Source organism: Neltuma alba, unplaced genomic scaffold (assembly GCF_004799145.2).
Source record: "Neltuma alba isolate B1F8T4 unplaced genomic scaffold, ASM479914v2 tig00011499_pilon, whole genome shotgun sequence".
Taxonomy (NCBI): Eukaryota; Viridiplantae; Streptophyta; class Magnoliopsida; order Fabales; family Fabaceae; genus Neltuma; species Neltuma alba.
Window position 1 is genome coordinate 226,651 of NW_021636167.1, and position 17,641 is coordinate 244,291.

Consider the following 17,641-nt stretch of genomic DNA (forward strand, 5'->3'; position numbering starts at 1 on the left):
GTATTATTTTTAAAATAAGAAATAGAAATAAAACGACGAAATCTACTTTTCAAAAATTATAGAACTTTGTAAGATAAAGCCAAACTGACACTAAGAAAACCAAATTGTGAAAACAATTGAACCGAAAACTTTGTAAGATATTTATGTGATCAAAGCTCCTCACGAACGGAAAATTTCATTCCAGCCCGTAAAGAATACAGAACGTACAGGATAAACCAGCTAGCCCTGGAAAATAAATAAACAAAAGTATGATCAAAACCTTTTAGTTTGAAGGGTGGAAAAAATAGGAAGGAGTGGTTTCGCTTTTCAATGGGAACATATCTAGGAACACGAATTTCATCACCACCAGGACACAACACAATTGATCATAAGGATATTCTGTACAAAGATTTCTCATCAGAAATATGAAATAAATGGTAAAACAAAAACCTTGTCTTTCACCAAACTAACGAATCTTTGGCCAAAAAAACCAAAAAACATCTGAATTTGGCCATATGCCTGCTAGCAAGTAGCCACACTGACTCAACATAGAGCCCACCAAAACTAGCAGTGGAACCATCCCTTGGACGTTGACTCCTGCAGATACACTAACAGAACGATACAAATGGCAGAGAAGTGCAAAAAACAGCCAAAGCTTTGTCCTAGTTATGCAACATATCGACATGGATCCATATTGACATGAATCTGTGATACAACACGACAGTCAAAGGACGATAAAGTATATTGTGTTTAAATATAATTAAGTGATGAATCGTATTTACTATTGGTATTGAATTCGCATTGGCAGCTCCATCTTAAAATATCAGCACTTGTTGGATCACTAATTGGGAGAGGATGCAGGAACCCTCCCTCGGCCCATTGTGAATCCTCTAGTGCCGTCGGGCATTTTTGGTCCCGGAGGTGGCTTTGGTGCTTCAGTGGCATGATGAGAAGAGGAAGTACTGCCATGGCCTGAGGAAAGCAATGGTCAAATTTGTTAGGTTCAGTCCCAAGGGAACAGGTCATCAACAAGAGAGGCTTCAGCTTTAATGGAAGTTAAACCAAAATAACAAACCAACTAGAGAGACAGAAACAGCAAGGAAAAAGTTTAGAAAGATATACCCATTCCATGCATGCCTCGATATTTATGTTTTCTTGAGCGCCCCTGATTTCTATTTCTTTGCCCGCCTTTATCCTTTGACAAATGTTCTCCATCCTGTAAAAGGAAGCCAACATAAGCAAATCTAAACTGGTCATGTTATCTGGTTGTGTTGTGCACATCAATGATTGCAAAACAAAAAAGGGCAACAAAAAGAAAAAAAAAAGGGTATTGCAGTAGGTTGGTTGCACCGTCTAAAATCCAAAAAGATGTTTTTCTCCCCCCCCCCTTTTGGTTTTTTTTTTTTGGGGGGGGGGCCCGAGTACACAGAAGGGATTAATAATAATAATAATTAAATGACAAGTTCTTTGTGACTTCTTAAAGGGTATAAATTGACTATATGTTTTGTATCAAAAAAATAATTCGTTTAAGGCCAATTATATTATGACTTCACTTGGTCGGTATCTAGGCAAAAGGATGCAGCCAAATTGGAGTTAAAAATGCTTGTGTGAACGCAAACCTCTTCATGAGGTGTATCCTCATTATGCTCATTAGAGCTATGATGCTCCCCGTCTCCAGTTAACTCAGATACACGGCCAGTCCTAGTGCTATTCTTCTCAGAATCAGATCCCTTCCAAGCTTGCTTTCTGCTGTGTCCATCCTTAATCTGCATAATTTAATCAGCGTCAACACCTTTTACTTTCAAACGAAGAAAGAAATTTGGCACTAACCATTTTCTTAAGAACTTTAACCCGCAAGCCATTTCTCCAGTCCTGTTCGTCATTAAAAGTAGCCACCTAATTTAAGAACGCACAGACAATATGTTAATCATGCAGGCAACAAAGACCAAATGACATTATAATTATAATTACGATTATAATATATAACTTCAAACTCACAGCTTTCTCAGCAGCCTCAACAGTCTCGTATTCCACAAGAGCATGTAACTACACATGTAGAATGATGAGGTATAAGTGAAATAAATATTGAAATAAATAAGCCATATAGCAATTCCAATAGAAGAGAAGAATAATACAGGTATGATATAATGCCTAAAAGCTGAAATGATCGTATGGATAGTTTTAAAAAAAAAATGGATAAGAAAGTTGGTCCATTCAAAATTAGAGATGGTTCCACAAAAACTGAAACAGATAATTTAAACAACCTAATAACTGAAATTGCTAAGCATCTATCAATAAATTAACGCATTATTTAAATTATAAGTAGTTGTCCTGCTCATACATCAGCATTACCAAAGCTGCTGATAGGCAAAAATTTAAAGAATAGAAATTTGACATATCTACAGCATAGTAAAATGCAGATCACATTAATAACTTGAAATTTCTAGTTCGATTGTGGATCTTACCTACCCTGATCCCCATATATTTTATGTTTATGACTTAAGTTCCCCAAGGCTAAAAAGTACTCCCTCCACTCCTAGATACAAGAGCTAATTAAGCATTTTACTTTGGTCCTAAATATAAGACCTCAACCCACTTTGTTTTTCAAATTTATAATTTTTTTCCAAACTATCCACATTGATTGTACATGTTAAGAGAGTATCTATCCAGGTGTAGCTCTGACCGAAATGATTAAAGAAAGTATTTTAGGAAATTCAACACCTATTTTTAACAAATAACTAAGCTAATTTCCTTTATATCTACAAATTAGTTATCTAGCTTTTATGTCAAAGGCTGGAAGAAGTAATATATAAGAAAAAATTTAACACTTTCAAAGGAAGATCATGAAAGAAGTTTAGAGCAGCCAGAATTATGAAAATAAATCAACTAAACTGTTCAAAAAAATTAGGAAAGTGATTGATCTCCTAGTTCAATAAAGCTAACAGAAACCATACTGTTGACCTCACAGCAATGCCATAGAACATTCCGGGTCAATTGTCCTACATCAGCTCCACAACTTGAAACAGTGATGTGTCCCCGAGTTGAAAAGAATTTTGAAATCTTTTTTTCTTGTTGGGTAAGGGTGTCTACAACAATTCTTTCAGTTTATAACTTCTAGTTTACTTCCTAATATGATTTGCAGCAATACCAAGTGCTCTAACAAAACACCTCCAGCAGAACTTCTAAATCATTCTTCCAGAACTATCACTTAATTGACTCTTATCTACATTTCCAGCAAGCTGACCTCAAACTTCTCTCAAATCCCTTGAGATGCTTTCTCCCTTTGAGAGAAACCTCAACCCTATTGAGAAAGCTTATTAAGTTGTCAGGTCTTTCTAATAACATAAAACTCCTATATTCTACACAGAAGAGATATTTATCTCTGCTAGATAAAAATTATAACAACTTGCTCCAAACAAGTTATCTAAGGATTTCAATATTTTATAACATGATGAATCCAGCTTGCTTCAGTTCTTCAAGAGGACTGGTAATTTCTAAAAGGCAATGCATATCTAACTCTACTTCCAAAGAGGCCAAATCTATTTTATCAAGACGAATGGAAATCTAGATATCCCCAGTTCCTCTTGGTAAGGATGTGACAATTCAGAAATTTTCTATTTCTACACTATGGACCTTCCAGCAATTTATGTTGGCAAGCGCAGCTGGACTGAATCAAGCTAGTCACCAAAACCTACAAAACGCTTCATACGATTTAAAATCCTCATAGAAGTTGTTTTACTTGTTAACATCTGCACCCAACGCAGCTCAGATCTTCAAAACAAGAGTTTAAGCATATAGACCTGATTCCCTACCTTGCGACTAATCATGTTCTGCTTCCGAGACCTTTGAGATCCTTCAATAGCACATGGATCATGGATGCTTATCTTTTTTATCCTGCATTTCAGAAGACACTGAAATCTTAAGCAACTGAAAAGCACCATGATGAAAAGATTATAGCATAAAATGAGGAAGAAATCATACTTTCCAGCTTCACTAAAAATTCGCCGAATGTTTTCCTCTGAGTGATCCTCTGGCAAATGCTCTACCAGAACAGTAAAAAACTATAACCCAAAAATAAGATTCTATAAAATCAAGAATAGCATGAAAATAAATAACTAAGTGCTCCTTGAAGTAAAAACCTTTGGATCTCTAACTTCATGCAGTTGAAATGGATTGAGCCGTTTAACACTTTTCCCATCACCACTCACAACCTACATTCTCATCAAGAGAAAATTTCCCATAAAACATCGAAAATAAAATTCCCATGCACTTTGTATAGACACCAGAGGAAGAGAGGATTATTACAAGTAGGGAAGATTCCTTCACTGCAGCAACTATTAATGAATGATCTCGAGTAAGCTTCTTCATTTTTCTAAAGGAAGCGATGACTGATATAGGAACTGCATGACCAACGTAAGACAGACTTGCGTAATAGGATAAAAATATACATCAAAAGAGTTGAAACTAATAAAAGTGATAATTCATGCATCGTATTGAGTATCAAATTAACTAAACAATTAAAAAGAAAAAACATGAGAAAGCAGTAGATGTGGCCGTAATCATTACAGTCAAAAGTAAAGTAAACAAATATACTTCCTTTGCATTCACATCACTTAACCATTTAATAATAACTGAAAGCATATAATGTAAGAACAGAAGATAGACACCCATTTAATAAGACAATGTTATAAAAACTACATCCCATCGGGCTCAGGCCACATCAAGATAATAAAGGTAAAAGGTATTCTTACTGACAGAAGTTCTTATTCTCATTTAACAGAACAGGTCCGGCCTCATATTAGGCTAAAGCATCAAACTGGCCAAATCGAATTTACCAAAGCCTCTGTGAAAAAGCATTTAGGGCTTTATAGATAGTTTGTTTTCCAGTTTTACATGTTAAAATTGATTTCACTAGTCAAAGTAATAAAATCTAAATGATAACTGAAAACTAATGAAACATGAATTTAAGTTGAATGTACTGATATTGATTATGAACACTAAATAGACATAAATTGATTTTGAGATTGGGCTTACTTAGTGATTAGTGCATTGTAATTCTTTACTTGAAAAAGAGACCAAGGTTTCTAATCCTGACATAATTAGAATTGGATGAGCTTCACACAAAAGGGATCACCACTTACTTACAAGTTCCTGTTATAGTGGTGAGTAATTTACTAGATATAGTAAGTTATCTACTTGGATCTAAATTCTCTCACTCATCCCTCTTCATCTGCCCTAAAATATTACTCTCTAATCCCACATCATGGACTTTAACCACACAAAAAAAAAAAAGGCTCAAATCTAGCTCTAGCCCTTCCCTCTTTCAAGAAAATCTACAAAAGAAATATTCTTTCATTAAACAAGAACTGACCTCTTTCCTCATGCATTTGTTATTTTAGCATTAAAAATGCACTCGTTATTTTATTGGTTTTATTTTAAATTTGATTATGCTTTTGTATCAAGGGTTAAAGCAGCCTTTTGATTCACTATTGATAATGTTCTCTTGGCCTATTAACTGTCTCACCCGATCTATTTCGCTGTACATCTCCCTCCTTCTCTTCATAATTTTTCTCTATTCTTTGCTACTGGTTCTGCCTCAGCGCGAGATTTTATTGGTGCACTCCAAGAGTCAAACTTAAGCAGAACGTTTGATTATGCAGGATCCGTCTTGCACTGACAAGATGGTTTTAAATTCTTTTACATAAGACTACAATAAGATTGAAATATACAACACGATGATATTCTGAAATAACTTTGCTATCACAGGAGTAAATGTTTAAGCACTTTGTGAAAAGGAGATTGACAAAAATCAGGGGTTTCAAAGAGAGACAAATATCTAATGCTTGACATCAGTGTGGACCTTCCACAACATTTTAGCCGCATCATTCGAACTAACATGTACTGTTTTATGCAAGAACCAGGATATATTTTGCACTTGGAAAATAACAAAAAAGGAAGAAATATTCAAGAGGCTGAAAATCATGATGTACAATAGATGTATATAAGTCAGGCAATATATGTCATGAATCTAATTTTGGTGATGCTGAGGTAGAAATCAAATTATAACAAGATACTAACCAAATCCTTCCTTGTTCTTTCTGAGGAAACCAATCAGGAACTTGTCAGTTGGAAGATTTTCATCGCTGAAATAATACTCTACCTGAATATCCATAAAGGTGTTCAGCAAGTAGTGATAAGGTAACAAGTAAAGCAAGGCTAATTGGAAGTAGAGGTGACATCAAGAACCAAATAATGACCAGTATTTAAAATTTTATTTCTCATTCCTGTGTTTTTAAGATAAAAACAAAAATAATTAGTGGAGAAGTATCATAATATGTGATCCTTTGGATGCAAAAGCCGTAATTCAAGTGCTTGGATAAATGATTTAGATTTAGAGGTCTGCAACAATATTTCTTCATATAATTAGTTCAAATCTTTTCTCGTCAAGTCATCTGATTATTGAGAAGAAATTTCATTAAAAAAGGGTATGTTTAAGCTTTTATATGATCTCTTGATTATCGAAAAGCCTGATCTTTTACGTTCTTCCATCTTTATTTTCCATCTCCTACTTGACACGAAATCAGGATGTCATAATGATCCTCCTTTTTGTCGGTTATTTAAAAAGAACATAACAGATTAAATCATAAGTTAGTTAAACATAAAAATGATGCAATGGTTGTTGAAACAAACTGAAGACGCCATTCAGCCCAATCAAGCTCACATTTCCTCAAGCATTTCCGCAGCAATAAAACAGCACAAAGCCAAGTCCACACTAAAGGCCAATTACATAGGAGATGCCAACCACGTTCTTGAAAATAGGGTAGCTAAAACTTCAAAAAGAAACAGATTGTCTTGCCTGCCTAATGATCTTAAGCTTGAGATCATCCACGGATGTAACTGTCTCAGCCGGGTGATCCTGACCGTGGTCGTGCCCCTGCTCCTGCTCCTGCTCATGCTCATGCTCGTGATCTTGATCTTCGTCCAACACCGAAGAATGATTTTCAAGTTCGACGACTTCATCCGCGGGATCGGAACCAACATCATCGTGCAGTGGCGGCGACGGGGAGGAGGCGGAGCCGGAGCCGGAGCCGGAGCCGACCCTCTCTTCGCCTTCCATTTGACGAGAGAGAGAGAGAGAGAGAGAGAGAGAGAGAGAGAGAGAGAGAGGAGAGAGAGACTCCGGAGAAAGGAACGAAGAAAGGAATTTACCCGCCCTTTCTGTCTCCTGCTCTGAGACGTTCCTCTTCGCTGGATCGTTTTATAGTGAGGCCTGCCCTTCTTGACATTTCTTGCCTTCGCTCTCACGGACGTTTGTTCAAAAATTTTCCATTTGACAGATATTTTAAGCATTATTGAAAATATAATAAAAATCCATTTGTCTGTGAGGGTAATATTTTTAAGAAAAAAATGGTAGATAAAATTCTCATAAAAAAAAAATCTAAATGTCTTCTGTTCTTAAGAAAAAATGGTTGAAAAACTTATCACTGCCAAATCTTATTTTAGAGGCAAAGACATTCGCATATAATTAAAAATATGTCGCATACAATTCAATAAAAAAATTCTCATACATCTGCTGAAAATGAGCCACACTAACTTGAATCCTCAAAGAAATTTTATGCACGGAGGTTTTCCTTAGCAAATTTTCCTGTTTTTAATCAACAATGTGAACAATTTTTTGTCATAGGAAAAAAAAAAGACTTATTAAGATTAAAGAAACAGTTTATAAATGTATTTTGAGCAGTGAGTCTTATCATAATTTTGATGGTTAAGATTTAAACTCACTTAAACTTGTATTGAAAAAAATGACATAAAAATAAATAGTTTTATTTTTATATAAAAAAAATAACAATTAAAAAGACAAGTACCACAACGACTTTTATCTTTATACTTTCATCCCCATGTATCTCCTTCAGTTGTAAAGTACTAACTTTTTTTTTGGGCTGGAAATAAAGTTTATTAAAAAGGTGATGCTATCATATGAGATCCTTGCTTGTGCTGTGGATTTGCACACTGATTTGATGCTGATGCAGCATTTTGTTGGCAGCAGCAAAATTCAGGTCAGTTCCATTCCGTGTCGCTTGGGAGAATCAATCCCCAAACTTTGGACAAAAGTTTCTTCCTTTCTTTCTTTTTGTTTTCAGTCAAAAGAAGTTTCGGCAAAGTTTGAGAGGGATTCATTGGATAGTGACACTCTTCTTGCAATTTCAATTGTGTATTTTTCCTATTTTAATATTTTTCTTAAGGAATAAAAATAGAATATATTCTATCGCAAATTGAAATTTTTTCCCTATTTCAAGTGTTGTCCGAGATATTATCGGGGAATTGAAAATCTTTAACTCACAAATTTAAACATTGAAAAAGTATTAATAAAATAAAAAATAAATAATTAAAGTCAATATGCTTTTTTTATTCTAAATATAAAACCCATTTTATAATGCAACCATACCCATTTTGTATTATAACCTATTTTATAATATAACTTATACTATAAAATGAGTTTTATATTTAAGATTTGAAGAGCATTATGTAAAAATAATTGAACACTTTTTTCATTTATTTAATTCTTGTTTATTTACATGATACTATGCCATGTTAATGCTACATTATTATACTATTAAAAACAACTTATTTGATTATGATTGCATTTAAAGTACTTTGTTGTATACATGCACGAGGCTTTGGTATCGTACGATACCAGCTTGTGATTCGGAATTGTCGCGTGGGAATCCACCTGGATTCCGTGGAGGAGTGAAATCTTAAAAGTTGGCACAGTGCGGATTTGGGAAATCTCCACTCATAAAGGACATTAGATCCTCCTTTCGTAATTGGGCCAAAGCATTTTTATACGTTTCTTCCCGCCGCTCTTTCTTGTTTCTTTGGCACGACTGTGATATTGTTCCCTTGGCGGTATGTAGTGTCTTCTGTCAAAATCAATACTACTCCTCCGGTCCTTATTATAAGATCCAATTTAACTTTTTTATTTGGTCCTAATTATAAGACCCAATCATTTCGTCTCTTATATTTATGCATTTTTTTCCAAGATAATCCTTCTAATAATGATAGTTTTAGCCAATATACTTAATTAGCAAGGATATTTTAGGAATGACAACACTTATTTATTATAAATAACCAACTTAACTTACTTCCTTAATCTCCTCAAATAAGTCAATTGGGTCTTATAATTAGGACCGGAGGAGTATTACCAACAGAGGTTGGTCTACTAAGGTTTATGAGAAAGGCACTTACTTACATTAGCACTCAACAACTGCTCTTATATTAAGCATAGGAAGTAGTACTCTATTACTTTCTTAAGAAAAATAATAATGTCACTGTATAAACATTACACGCGATTATGCCAAGTTAAATCAAGCTGTTGGTCAACTAGTGGTGATGTTTTGATTGGTTTGAGTTCATTGGTGGTGAATTATGCCATTTTGATAGGAAATGTGACAATCAGCTCAAAAAAAAGATAGGAAATGTACCAAATTTGTTATATTTTCCCCGGATTTTGTTATAGAATATAAATGAAAAGGAAAAATTAGGGAAATAGCTCAGCTATTTTTTTACCAAAAGCAAAGGCTAACATACAATAAGGAAAAAGGGCCTAGGAAAATAATCACAAGATTGCGCGCAAGAAAAAGCCTACAGCTAGAAAGCCCAACACAGTTTTTGGGAGTATGACTTTGCCCATATAGCCCCAGCCAAGCATAGATATCATCGACCTAATAAACAAAAGCAAGATTAAAGCAACAACCAAAGGAAGCCCAAAATGGCAAGCCCAAGCCGACCAAGCCCAATTCTTGTGGACCGAGAAAACCAAACCCTCACATCGTCCACCACGGGGCCACAAAGAGAGCTCATATCATCACTTCTGGTGTTGTAATACACACTATAGAATGCAATTCTGGTCCTCTCAGCTTTAGCAGTGAAATTAAGGCTAGAACTCTGGAAAGTAGAATTTGAGTTTGGTGTATAGTGAATGTTCTGAGATTGGTCACCTGCAAAGGCCATTACAGCAAGAGGTTGCTTGCATTTATCATCCGCATGCCCTAAGGAGAAGGTCAATGTGTATGGCTTGTCCGCTTTGGTGTCCACCATTTGGGAGATTATGCCTTCTTTTCCTGAGAGCAATTCTATGGCTCTCCTGCCTTGTGGCACAGCATAATGGTCCGAGTCAATGTACCGGACCGCCCGGTTCGACTCCACAGTCCAGCCAGGCAGTGATGAGGTTTCTTCGTCGAGGTTGGTGGGAAGAAGGACACCCAGTGAAGTGTTCCTGAACATCCATGGCCCCTCTTCGAAATCTCCATTGATTACTGCGTTTTCTGCAGTGTGAAATAGTACAAAGCAGAAGCTACTCATACCAAACGCCATTGACCAAATTAATAAATTCACAGCCAGGGTTTGTTTTTAACATTTGAGACATTTGTAATCGTAAATGCTCCAGATTTATGCCATAATTTACTATAAGAAGTGAAGTACAGAATCTGTACTGTTCACTAATTCACAAAGGCAACCTATCTAGAGGTTGGGGTTATGTATTGTATTTGTACAATACAAGGGACACTTCAGCTTAAAGAAATAATAACAAAGCAAGAGGCAAAGTCAAAAAGTGATTACCTTTGGGCTTATCGGGAGTAAAGAGCCTCTTGATGGCAATGTTATCAATGATGGGCCCACAAGTGGGGTCATCCTCCATTCCGGGATTCTTAAACACCAACGTAACCTTCTCGTCCTCCGCGCTAAACGCGCAGGCGAATGGGTTCCACCCATGCACGCTGTACATCGTCTGCAGGTCTATGCTCTGTGATGCAGGCGCCACCGACACGTTCAAAGATTCCATCTGAGCACACGTGCGAGCCGCGCCGAACGTGATGGAGTAGATGGACCCTTTCTCCACCGTGATCTCCTGGCTGATCTCGGCGTCGTTGCCTAGCCTCACCGCGTGTCTACCCTGCGGTACGATGAGGATCATCCCACCTTGTTTCTGTCCCGACTCTACTAACTCAACGGTGCCGTTTGACTGCCAGCTTGGGATCTCTGTGGGGCTCTCCACTATGGATTCCCCCGGGAAGCCCTTCGCTGGTGATGCCTCAAAGTCTCCGTTGGGCACTAGACCTGTTGTTGATTTTCATCAAATGATTACAATTACAATTACAACAGAAATCCCAAATGTACAAATTTCCCATCACTCTGGATGCGATATTCAAAATGCTGGAAATGGATAACACTCTGCTTGAGTATATTGTTCTTTCAATGTTTGATAAAATGTGACAATTAGTTTATCTAAATTATTGAGAAAAAAAAAGAGAGGAAAAAATGCTTTATTGCATGGTCAGGTTTACCGACGGGGCGAATGACAAAGGAATTTTACCTTATCATGTGATTAAAAGTTTGTACATTTATAATTCTTTAGCTCTTTTCTCAATTATTTTAAGAAAAACCATTGATTTACTTAAAATAATTTTAAAACGTGCAGATTTATTAATTTTTTAAAGTTAAAAGAAGCTAATGTATCCAGGTTATATCAAAGTTCATGTCCATATCTATCCATATGAATTTGTACATCCATCCAAATGAGGATTAAATTTTCCGACTAATTCATAAAGGGCCTTTCTTGCAACTTTCATTAATCAGAAAAGATTGCAGAGGATAGAGGCAGATATAGCTAAAGACCAGTCTCGAACTATATACAAATCTTATCCTACCTATCCAACAAATTACTACTCTTCATTTCCCTCATGCACTACCTCACCAACATCCCATCCTAATGAATCTGAATATGGGAAAGAAAAAACATAGCACAACAAAGACGAAGCATATATAATACAAAGTATGTCAAGTTTGTAGATCAGAACATAGAAGCAAGAATGTACTGAGTAATTAAGTGATGGGGCACGTTTCATTGTCAAAAAAAATATTCAGCAGACAATAGGTCCAACAAAATCATTGTTCAGCAACTGGTCCCAACAAAATCACCACCCACATGTTAAATTTATCTAATAACTGACAAGTAGCAATACATTTTTTAATAAAAAAGATCTATAAATTATCCGAGATAAAAAAATAAAACAAGCAGTTGTAATATTTTTGTTGATTGCATTCAATTTTATTGACAGCCCTCCTGTTGCAATTTTCATTTTAAATTGAATAATTTAATAATTGTTTTGTACGTCGAAAGTTAAGTGACTTTTTTAATTTACATTTTCTTTCTTTCGAAATAAAACAAGCTATCAAAATTATTTTAAAAAAAATCAGACTAATATAAATTTCAATATTTCATCTAACGATTTACATGCAAAATGAATGTTCTATACTCAAATCTGAAAATATGAAAACATCCATTCCTATAAAATGACAGTCTCTAGCCTCTAGATATTTTTTCCCATTCTTGGGCAATAGCTGCTAATTATGAAGAACTGTGTTAAATAAGAAGGATTTTTTTTTCGTTTTTTGAGTGAAAACTAAATAAGAAGGATGTTCTGTAGCGGAGCTTCATTATGAAATCAGGATCCAAGCAGATAATAAACGAAATGATAAGGTGCCCCACAGGCCCACATGAAGCATCAAAATCCCCATGGACAAGAAAGTAGTAACCCTTCATTGCCAACTAGCTCAATCAGGCCACGGCAACACAGTACTGCACAGAAGATTTTCCCACGGCTAAACGACAAATTGCGAAGCCGACTGGAACAAATAAAACCGTGGTCCCGTCCCTGCAAAACCCAAACCGCGTGGGTCCCTCTGCCCACTCCCAGTCCTTCCAATTTTGACTGAGGTAAAAACTTAAAAAAGCAAAACGGGTTTCTTAGAAGAGCTGCCTAGGGAACTAGAATGGGAACAAAACGACAACAACGTTAGGAAAAAGTACTAGGATTTAAAGCCTGGCCTCCCTTCCTCAGATGACCCTTGCACAAGGTCACTTCCCGTCCCATGGATAATATCCCTCGTATGATAGGTCCCATTGGCTTTATCAGTTGACATAGTTGCTTATATTCCAATTCAACTAACATTAACATTATTAATATAAAATTAGTCTAATTACCTATATAAAATACACTTTTATTTCTCAAAAATTTTTCTAGTTATACTTGGCTAGATTTTAAAATATAAAATTTTATAACGGGTAATATGGTAATAGCAAATCGTTAGAAAAATAATAAAGTAGCAATTCGGTGGAAAATTAAAAAGGGATAAAAGTAAATCTCATAAAGATCAAAGAATGTAACGAAATAACCAACACCACATCGTAAAAGAACTTTCATAGCTAAACGGGCCCTAAGCGTTATAAAGAGAAAATAATGGGGTAAAATCAAGAGGGACGGCGGGGCTTCTCGGTTGAACTTAATGACTAAGACCTAGAAGATGCCAAAATGGTGAAGCGGTTCATGTTAAGGTTCAACTTGGATGGGGTCCCCTCAATGGCTTTCTATTTTCTAAGCAATCATCAACTCGAGCTCAAGACTGGAGCCTATTTAGGAACACCCCATTGCTTCTCGATCTGAAAATATGCCCACAATTATGGATCGCTCAGTCACCTGGTAAAAGAGGACTCATAATCTGAGCCTTGAAGTTCAAAACTAGCATATATAGCTCTTGAATCATGTTGTGAACCAAGGACCAGCTACCTAACGTAACCAAATTACTCACGAGAAATAATACTGGTGGAAATTCACTACTTACTAAGAAATGGATCCATGATTCCCTTTCAGTTCATTTTCCAGGAGACTTTTCACAAACACTTGAAATACACAGTTAAAAATCAAGGTCCCGAAGGACAGAGATGATTAGACAGCAGTCTTCATAACAGAGTAGTAAGCAAAAGGAAAGAATGAAACACCACAAAAATACAAGAAATGGCGACCACATTGACGGAGCTATCGACTAAGAACCAAAGAGGGAAACCGGAACTTGGGAAGTTGTACAATATCTGATATCCAGATCTCACTCTCAAAAGAACTGGAAAACAAAAAGGAGACGGCCGGGTTTCTGAAATAAGAGATTGGGGAAAATCGGGAGCTACGAAAATCCTCACACCTAACTTGAAGCAGAGAGGAGAAGGAAGAAGACATTACCGTCTTCGACCGTCGTCGTGGCACTGGCAACTAAATGAGGAAGGAGAAGCAGCAAGAATGTGCAGGCCGATTTCATTCTCGTGAAGCAGCGAACCATCTGAGCGCGCGCCCACACACACACACACTCTCTTTCTCTCTAGTTCTCGTGACGGTGGTGCTCCTTGCTCTAATGCTCTCGTTTTGAGGAACAACTGGCTGAAGCAGAGAGCACAGTGAGCCTTTTATAAAAGATGAGATTCCAGTACCATGCCTTCCCTGAAAATTTTTGTATTTTAAAATTAAAAACCTGGTCAAAAAAAATTAAAAATAAAAAAACTCATTGTATTTTTTTGGGGAAATTAGTAATTACATGTACGATACTGACATGTTTTGAAACAGCTTAAATGTTAGAATTCTTTTTTCAATAAAAAATATTATTATCAAAAAAAGATAATCCTGATTTTTTTAATTTGATAAGAAAATGTCATAATTTTTTTGTGGTACATGAATATTTTTCATCAATAATAGAGATTAATAAGAGTTAAGAAAGGTACCCCCCAATGTTTACCCTAGAGTCTTCACATATAATTAAATTGTTTTTTTACATTTATTTTTTAAAAAAAAATCATATTTTTTGCCACCAATAAAAAAAATGATACTCCTCCGGTCCTTAATATAAGACCCATTTAACAAATTTGATTAGATTAAAGAAGTTAGGTAAGTTAGTTAATTATAAAAAAAGTAACACATTTTTTCCAAGATATCATAATCATCTTTCTTAATACCCCTCTCCCTCTTCTACTTGATTATGGGTGAGAGAATATCTATAGGGGTAATTTAGAGAAAATTGATAAATATAAAAAATAGGTCTTATATTTAGGACCAAAACCAACTCAAGAATTGGATCTTATATTAAGAATCAGAGGAGTATTATTTACCGTTTACAAAAGCCTTTTATATTTTAGCACACCATATATTAATATTGAACCGTACGCGCGAAATGTTTGACCAAACTCGAGCATTTTGAGCCCCTTTGGTATTGATGAGTACGATATGACTATATGAGCTGAATAATGGCAGACCTACATGCGTTAAAAAGAGTGACAATAATTTTTTATATTAATAAAAAAATGCATCCTTATAAAAATACATAAATTTAGATATAAGTTTAACAAAATTTTGCCTCAACACATATTTAAAACAAAATACTACCTCCTGTCCTTAATATAAGATCCTATTTGAATTTTATTTTGATCCTAAATATAAAACCCCAATCCATTTTATCTTTCATATTTACTCAATTTTTCTAATATAATCCTTCTAATAATTATAGTTTCAGTTAATACACTTGATTAGTACGAATATTTTAGAAATATAACACTTATTTAGAATAAATAACTAACTCAACTTATTAAGAACGGAGACAGTATAATGTATTTTTTTTGGCAACAAGTGAAATTCGAAATACCGGCACGAGGCAATAAATTTATAGTGCCATAGTGCGTGTAGTGAGAAGCGCGCCTCATCGTGGGCCCCACTGAATTCGGAATTAACGGAAGTGTCGGAAAGGCTAAATAAATCCCCTATTACGCAGACTTATTAATTTTTGAGTTAAATACTCTAACAAACCGTAAGTTTTACCTTAATTACATAGATATCTCTTCTATTTTGAAAATCTATATAAACCTCTTTTAAAATTAAAATACAGATTATACTAACCTCCCTTATATAACTAATATTTTATTTTTATCTACCCAAACTGTTAGTTAACTGTTAATTGTAACTTTTTAAGCTTTTTTTTAACCAAAATATCCCTTTTTATCATAAGAATTAATTAAACACTAATATTCACACACAAAAAATTATGCAACCAAGAACTGCTTTTAAATTTTAATACATGAATTTTCAAACTTTTTAATATATTATAAAATTTATGGATTTTGAATTTATTGTAAAATTTTATAATTTTAATTTTTCATCATATTTTAAATTTCTTTATTTTATTTTTTAAATGGTTACAAATATATATGTCAAGCACATATTTTTACTCACTATATAGTATAAACTATGTAAGTTTGATAGATTGTGTAAGTAATTTGAATCTATAATTTAAAATTGTTAAACAAATTTTTTCTACAAACATTTATAAACACATTAAGTTTAGATTGAAAACATTAAGCAAATAACTATTTGCACAAATAACAAAATAAAAATAAGAAAAAATAAAATAAAATATAGTTTAATATAAATTTTGGGGATTAATTAGAATGGGATAAAATAGTAAATAAAATTTATTTTAATATAAATTTTAATTAAAAATTATGTTTTTAGAATCTTTTGAGAATATTCTTAACGATGTTAACATATTAGACTAAACTGTATGTTTTCAAAATAAAGGAAAAGTTCGTGTAATTAAGATATAATTGAAGAGTAGTCAATGTATTTTACTTTTAATTTGTTATTAAAATATTTTTTTAATTTTATCATTATTTATATATATTTTTAAAAAAATGAAAAACAAAATAATATATTTATATTAAAAAATTTAATGACATGACTTATAAATAGAATTAAAAATTTTTTCTTTCTCTACCTTATAAATAGAACTAGTAAAGTATTACATTGTCTTTAATATAAGAGTTATTTCACTAATTTGAGAAAATTAATAAATTTTGTTAAGTTAATTATTTGTAATCATGTATATTTGTTAGAACTAATATTTAATGAAATATTTAACATATACAATTATTATAAAAACTATTTTAAAAAATAAATAAATATAAAAGATAAAAAAATTGAATTTTTATATTTAAACACAAATTAAATATCAAACAAACTCTTACATATTATTTAACTCTCTCTGTATTTGGATAAATCACTTTTATTTTGTATCGGCACAGTGAAATTACATGCAATTATTTTTTCTTTTATGAGCTTTAATTATTTTTTCTGTCTTTTAAAAAGAAGAAAAAATCATGTTGAAGGCATCTATATTTTTCTTTAATTTTTAATTTGGTATCTATATATTTTTTTGATTAAATCTTTAATTTTACTCTATTAACATGGTTAATCCTTACACAAAAAGTATCAACGCTAATAGAACAAAATTATAAAAAGAATGAAATTAAAAAATTTAATTAAGAAAAAAGGCGCATAAATATTAAATTAAAAATAAAAAGGAAGTATAGTTACCTTGAAAATAGTTTTTAGAAAGCAAATCATTTGAAGTTGTAAATAAAATAATGCTGTTTGTTTCAGACTCGACGTGACTGTTTAACTCTTGTAAGTCTTTTTGAGAACATCTTTATCTTTCTTTAACTAATGGCAAATCACGTATCATTGATGCTGTAGTTTTACAGAACAAAATACCAATGGTAATTAATCTTTTTTATTTTTTAAAGTTTTATGTGGCTATGAAAAGTTGAGAAATGTGGGGTCTACAATTTAAAAATGGATAATAAATATAGGAGGGGGTGTGAGGTCTGCAATAAAATTACAAATTCTAATTTTAATTTTTATTGGATCCCACAACTTTTTTTTTTTTGGGACCAATATTGGACCCCACAACTTGAATTAAAGAAATTAATCCATCTGCGGGATGTTCTCCA

The 17,641-nt window shown here is 33.7% G+C and overlaps 2 protein-coding genes across 5 annotated transcripts; both read right to left on the reverse strand.

Annotated features, from left to right (window-relative positions):
• Positions 1-334: 334 nt before the first annotated feature.
• Positions 335-7,198, reverse strand: LOC114714336 (la-related protein 6A). Of its 4 annotated transcripts, none has more exons than XR_003737436.1 (12): positions 6,836-7,140; positions 6,058-6,139; positions 4,285-4,379; positions 4,119-4,190; positions 3,961-4,040; positions 3,792-3,873; positions 1,978-2,025; positions 1,810-1,875; positions 1,599-1,745; positions 1,102-1,195; positions 762-951; positions 335-684 (listed from the first exon to the last, which is right to left on the reverse strand). XR_003737436.1 is itself a non-coding variant. In XM_028899060.1 (12 exons), exons 2-12 carry the CDS (start codon positions 7,094-7,096, stop codon positions 821-823), a joined length of 1,158 nt encoding a protein of 385 aa, XP_028754893.1. In that variant the 5' UTR covers positions 7,097-7,120; positions 7,147-7,198; the 3' UTR covers positions 335-820. The 4 variants fall into 4 exon arrangements, 3 of the variants coding, with proteins under 3 accessions (XP_028754893.1, XP_028754894.1, XP_028754892.1); XM_028899060.1 differs by adding an exon at positions 7,147-7,198 and having other exon boundaries at positions 335-951; positions 6,836-7,120; XM_028899061.1 differs by adding an exon at positions 7,151-7,168 and having other exon boundaries at positions 335-951; positions 6,836-7,116.
• Positions 7,199-9,517: 2,319 nt separating this feature from the next.
• On the reverse strand, positions 9,518-14,223 carry LOC114714328 (uncharacterized). Its single transcript, XM_028899051.1, has 3 exons — positions 14,055-14,223; positions 10,600-11,097; positions 9,518-10,304 (listed from the first exon to the last, which is right to left on the reverse strand). Exons 1-3 carry the CDS (start codon positions 14,149-14,151, stop codon positions 9,721-9,723), a joined length of 1,179 nt encoding a protein of 392 aa, XP_028754884.1. The 5' UTR covers positions 14,152-14,223; the 3' UTR covers positions 9,518-9,720.
• Between the last annotated feature and the right edge of the window lie 3,418 nt (positions 14,224-17,641).

Bases quoted from the DNA above. Each gene is read 5' to 3' on its own strand.
- LOC114714336 (XM_028899060.1), bottom strand. From the start codon at position 7,096: ATGGAAGGCGAAGAGAGGGTCGGCTCCGGCTCCGGCTCCGGCTCCGCC. The intron at 6,140-6,835 runs GCAAGACAATCT...ATGGATATTCAG, and splicing joins AGCTTAAGATCATTAGGCAG to GTAGAGTATTATTTCAGCGA. The intron at 4,041-4,118 runs GTTTTTACTTCA...TTTGGGTTATAG, and splicing joins ATGAAGTTAGAGATCCAAAG to TTTTTTACTGTTCTGGTAGA.
- LOC114714328 (XM_028899051.1), bottom strand. From the start codon at position 14,151: ATGGTTCGCTGCTTCACGAGAATGAAATCGGCCTGCACATTCTTGCTG. The intron at 11,098-14,054 runs GTAATGTCTTCT...AATCAACAACAG, and splicing joins CACGACGACGGTCGAAGACG to GTCTAGTGCCCAACGGAGAC. The intron at 10,305-10,599 runs GTAATCACTTTT...TTCACACTGCAG, and splicing joins TACTCCCGATAAGCCCAAAG to AAAACGCAGTAATCAATGGA.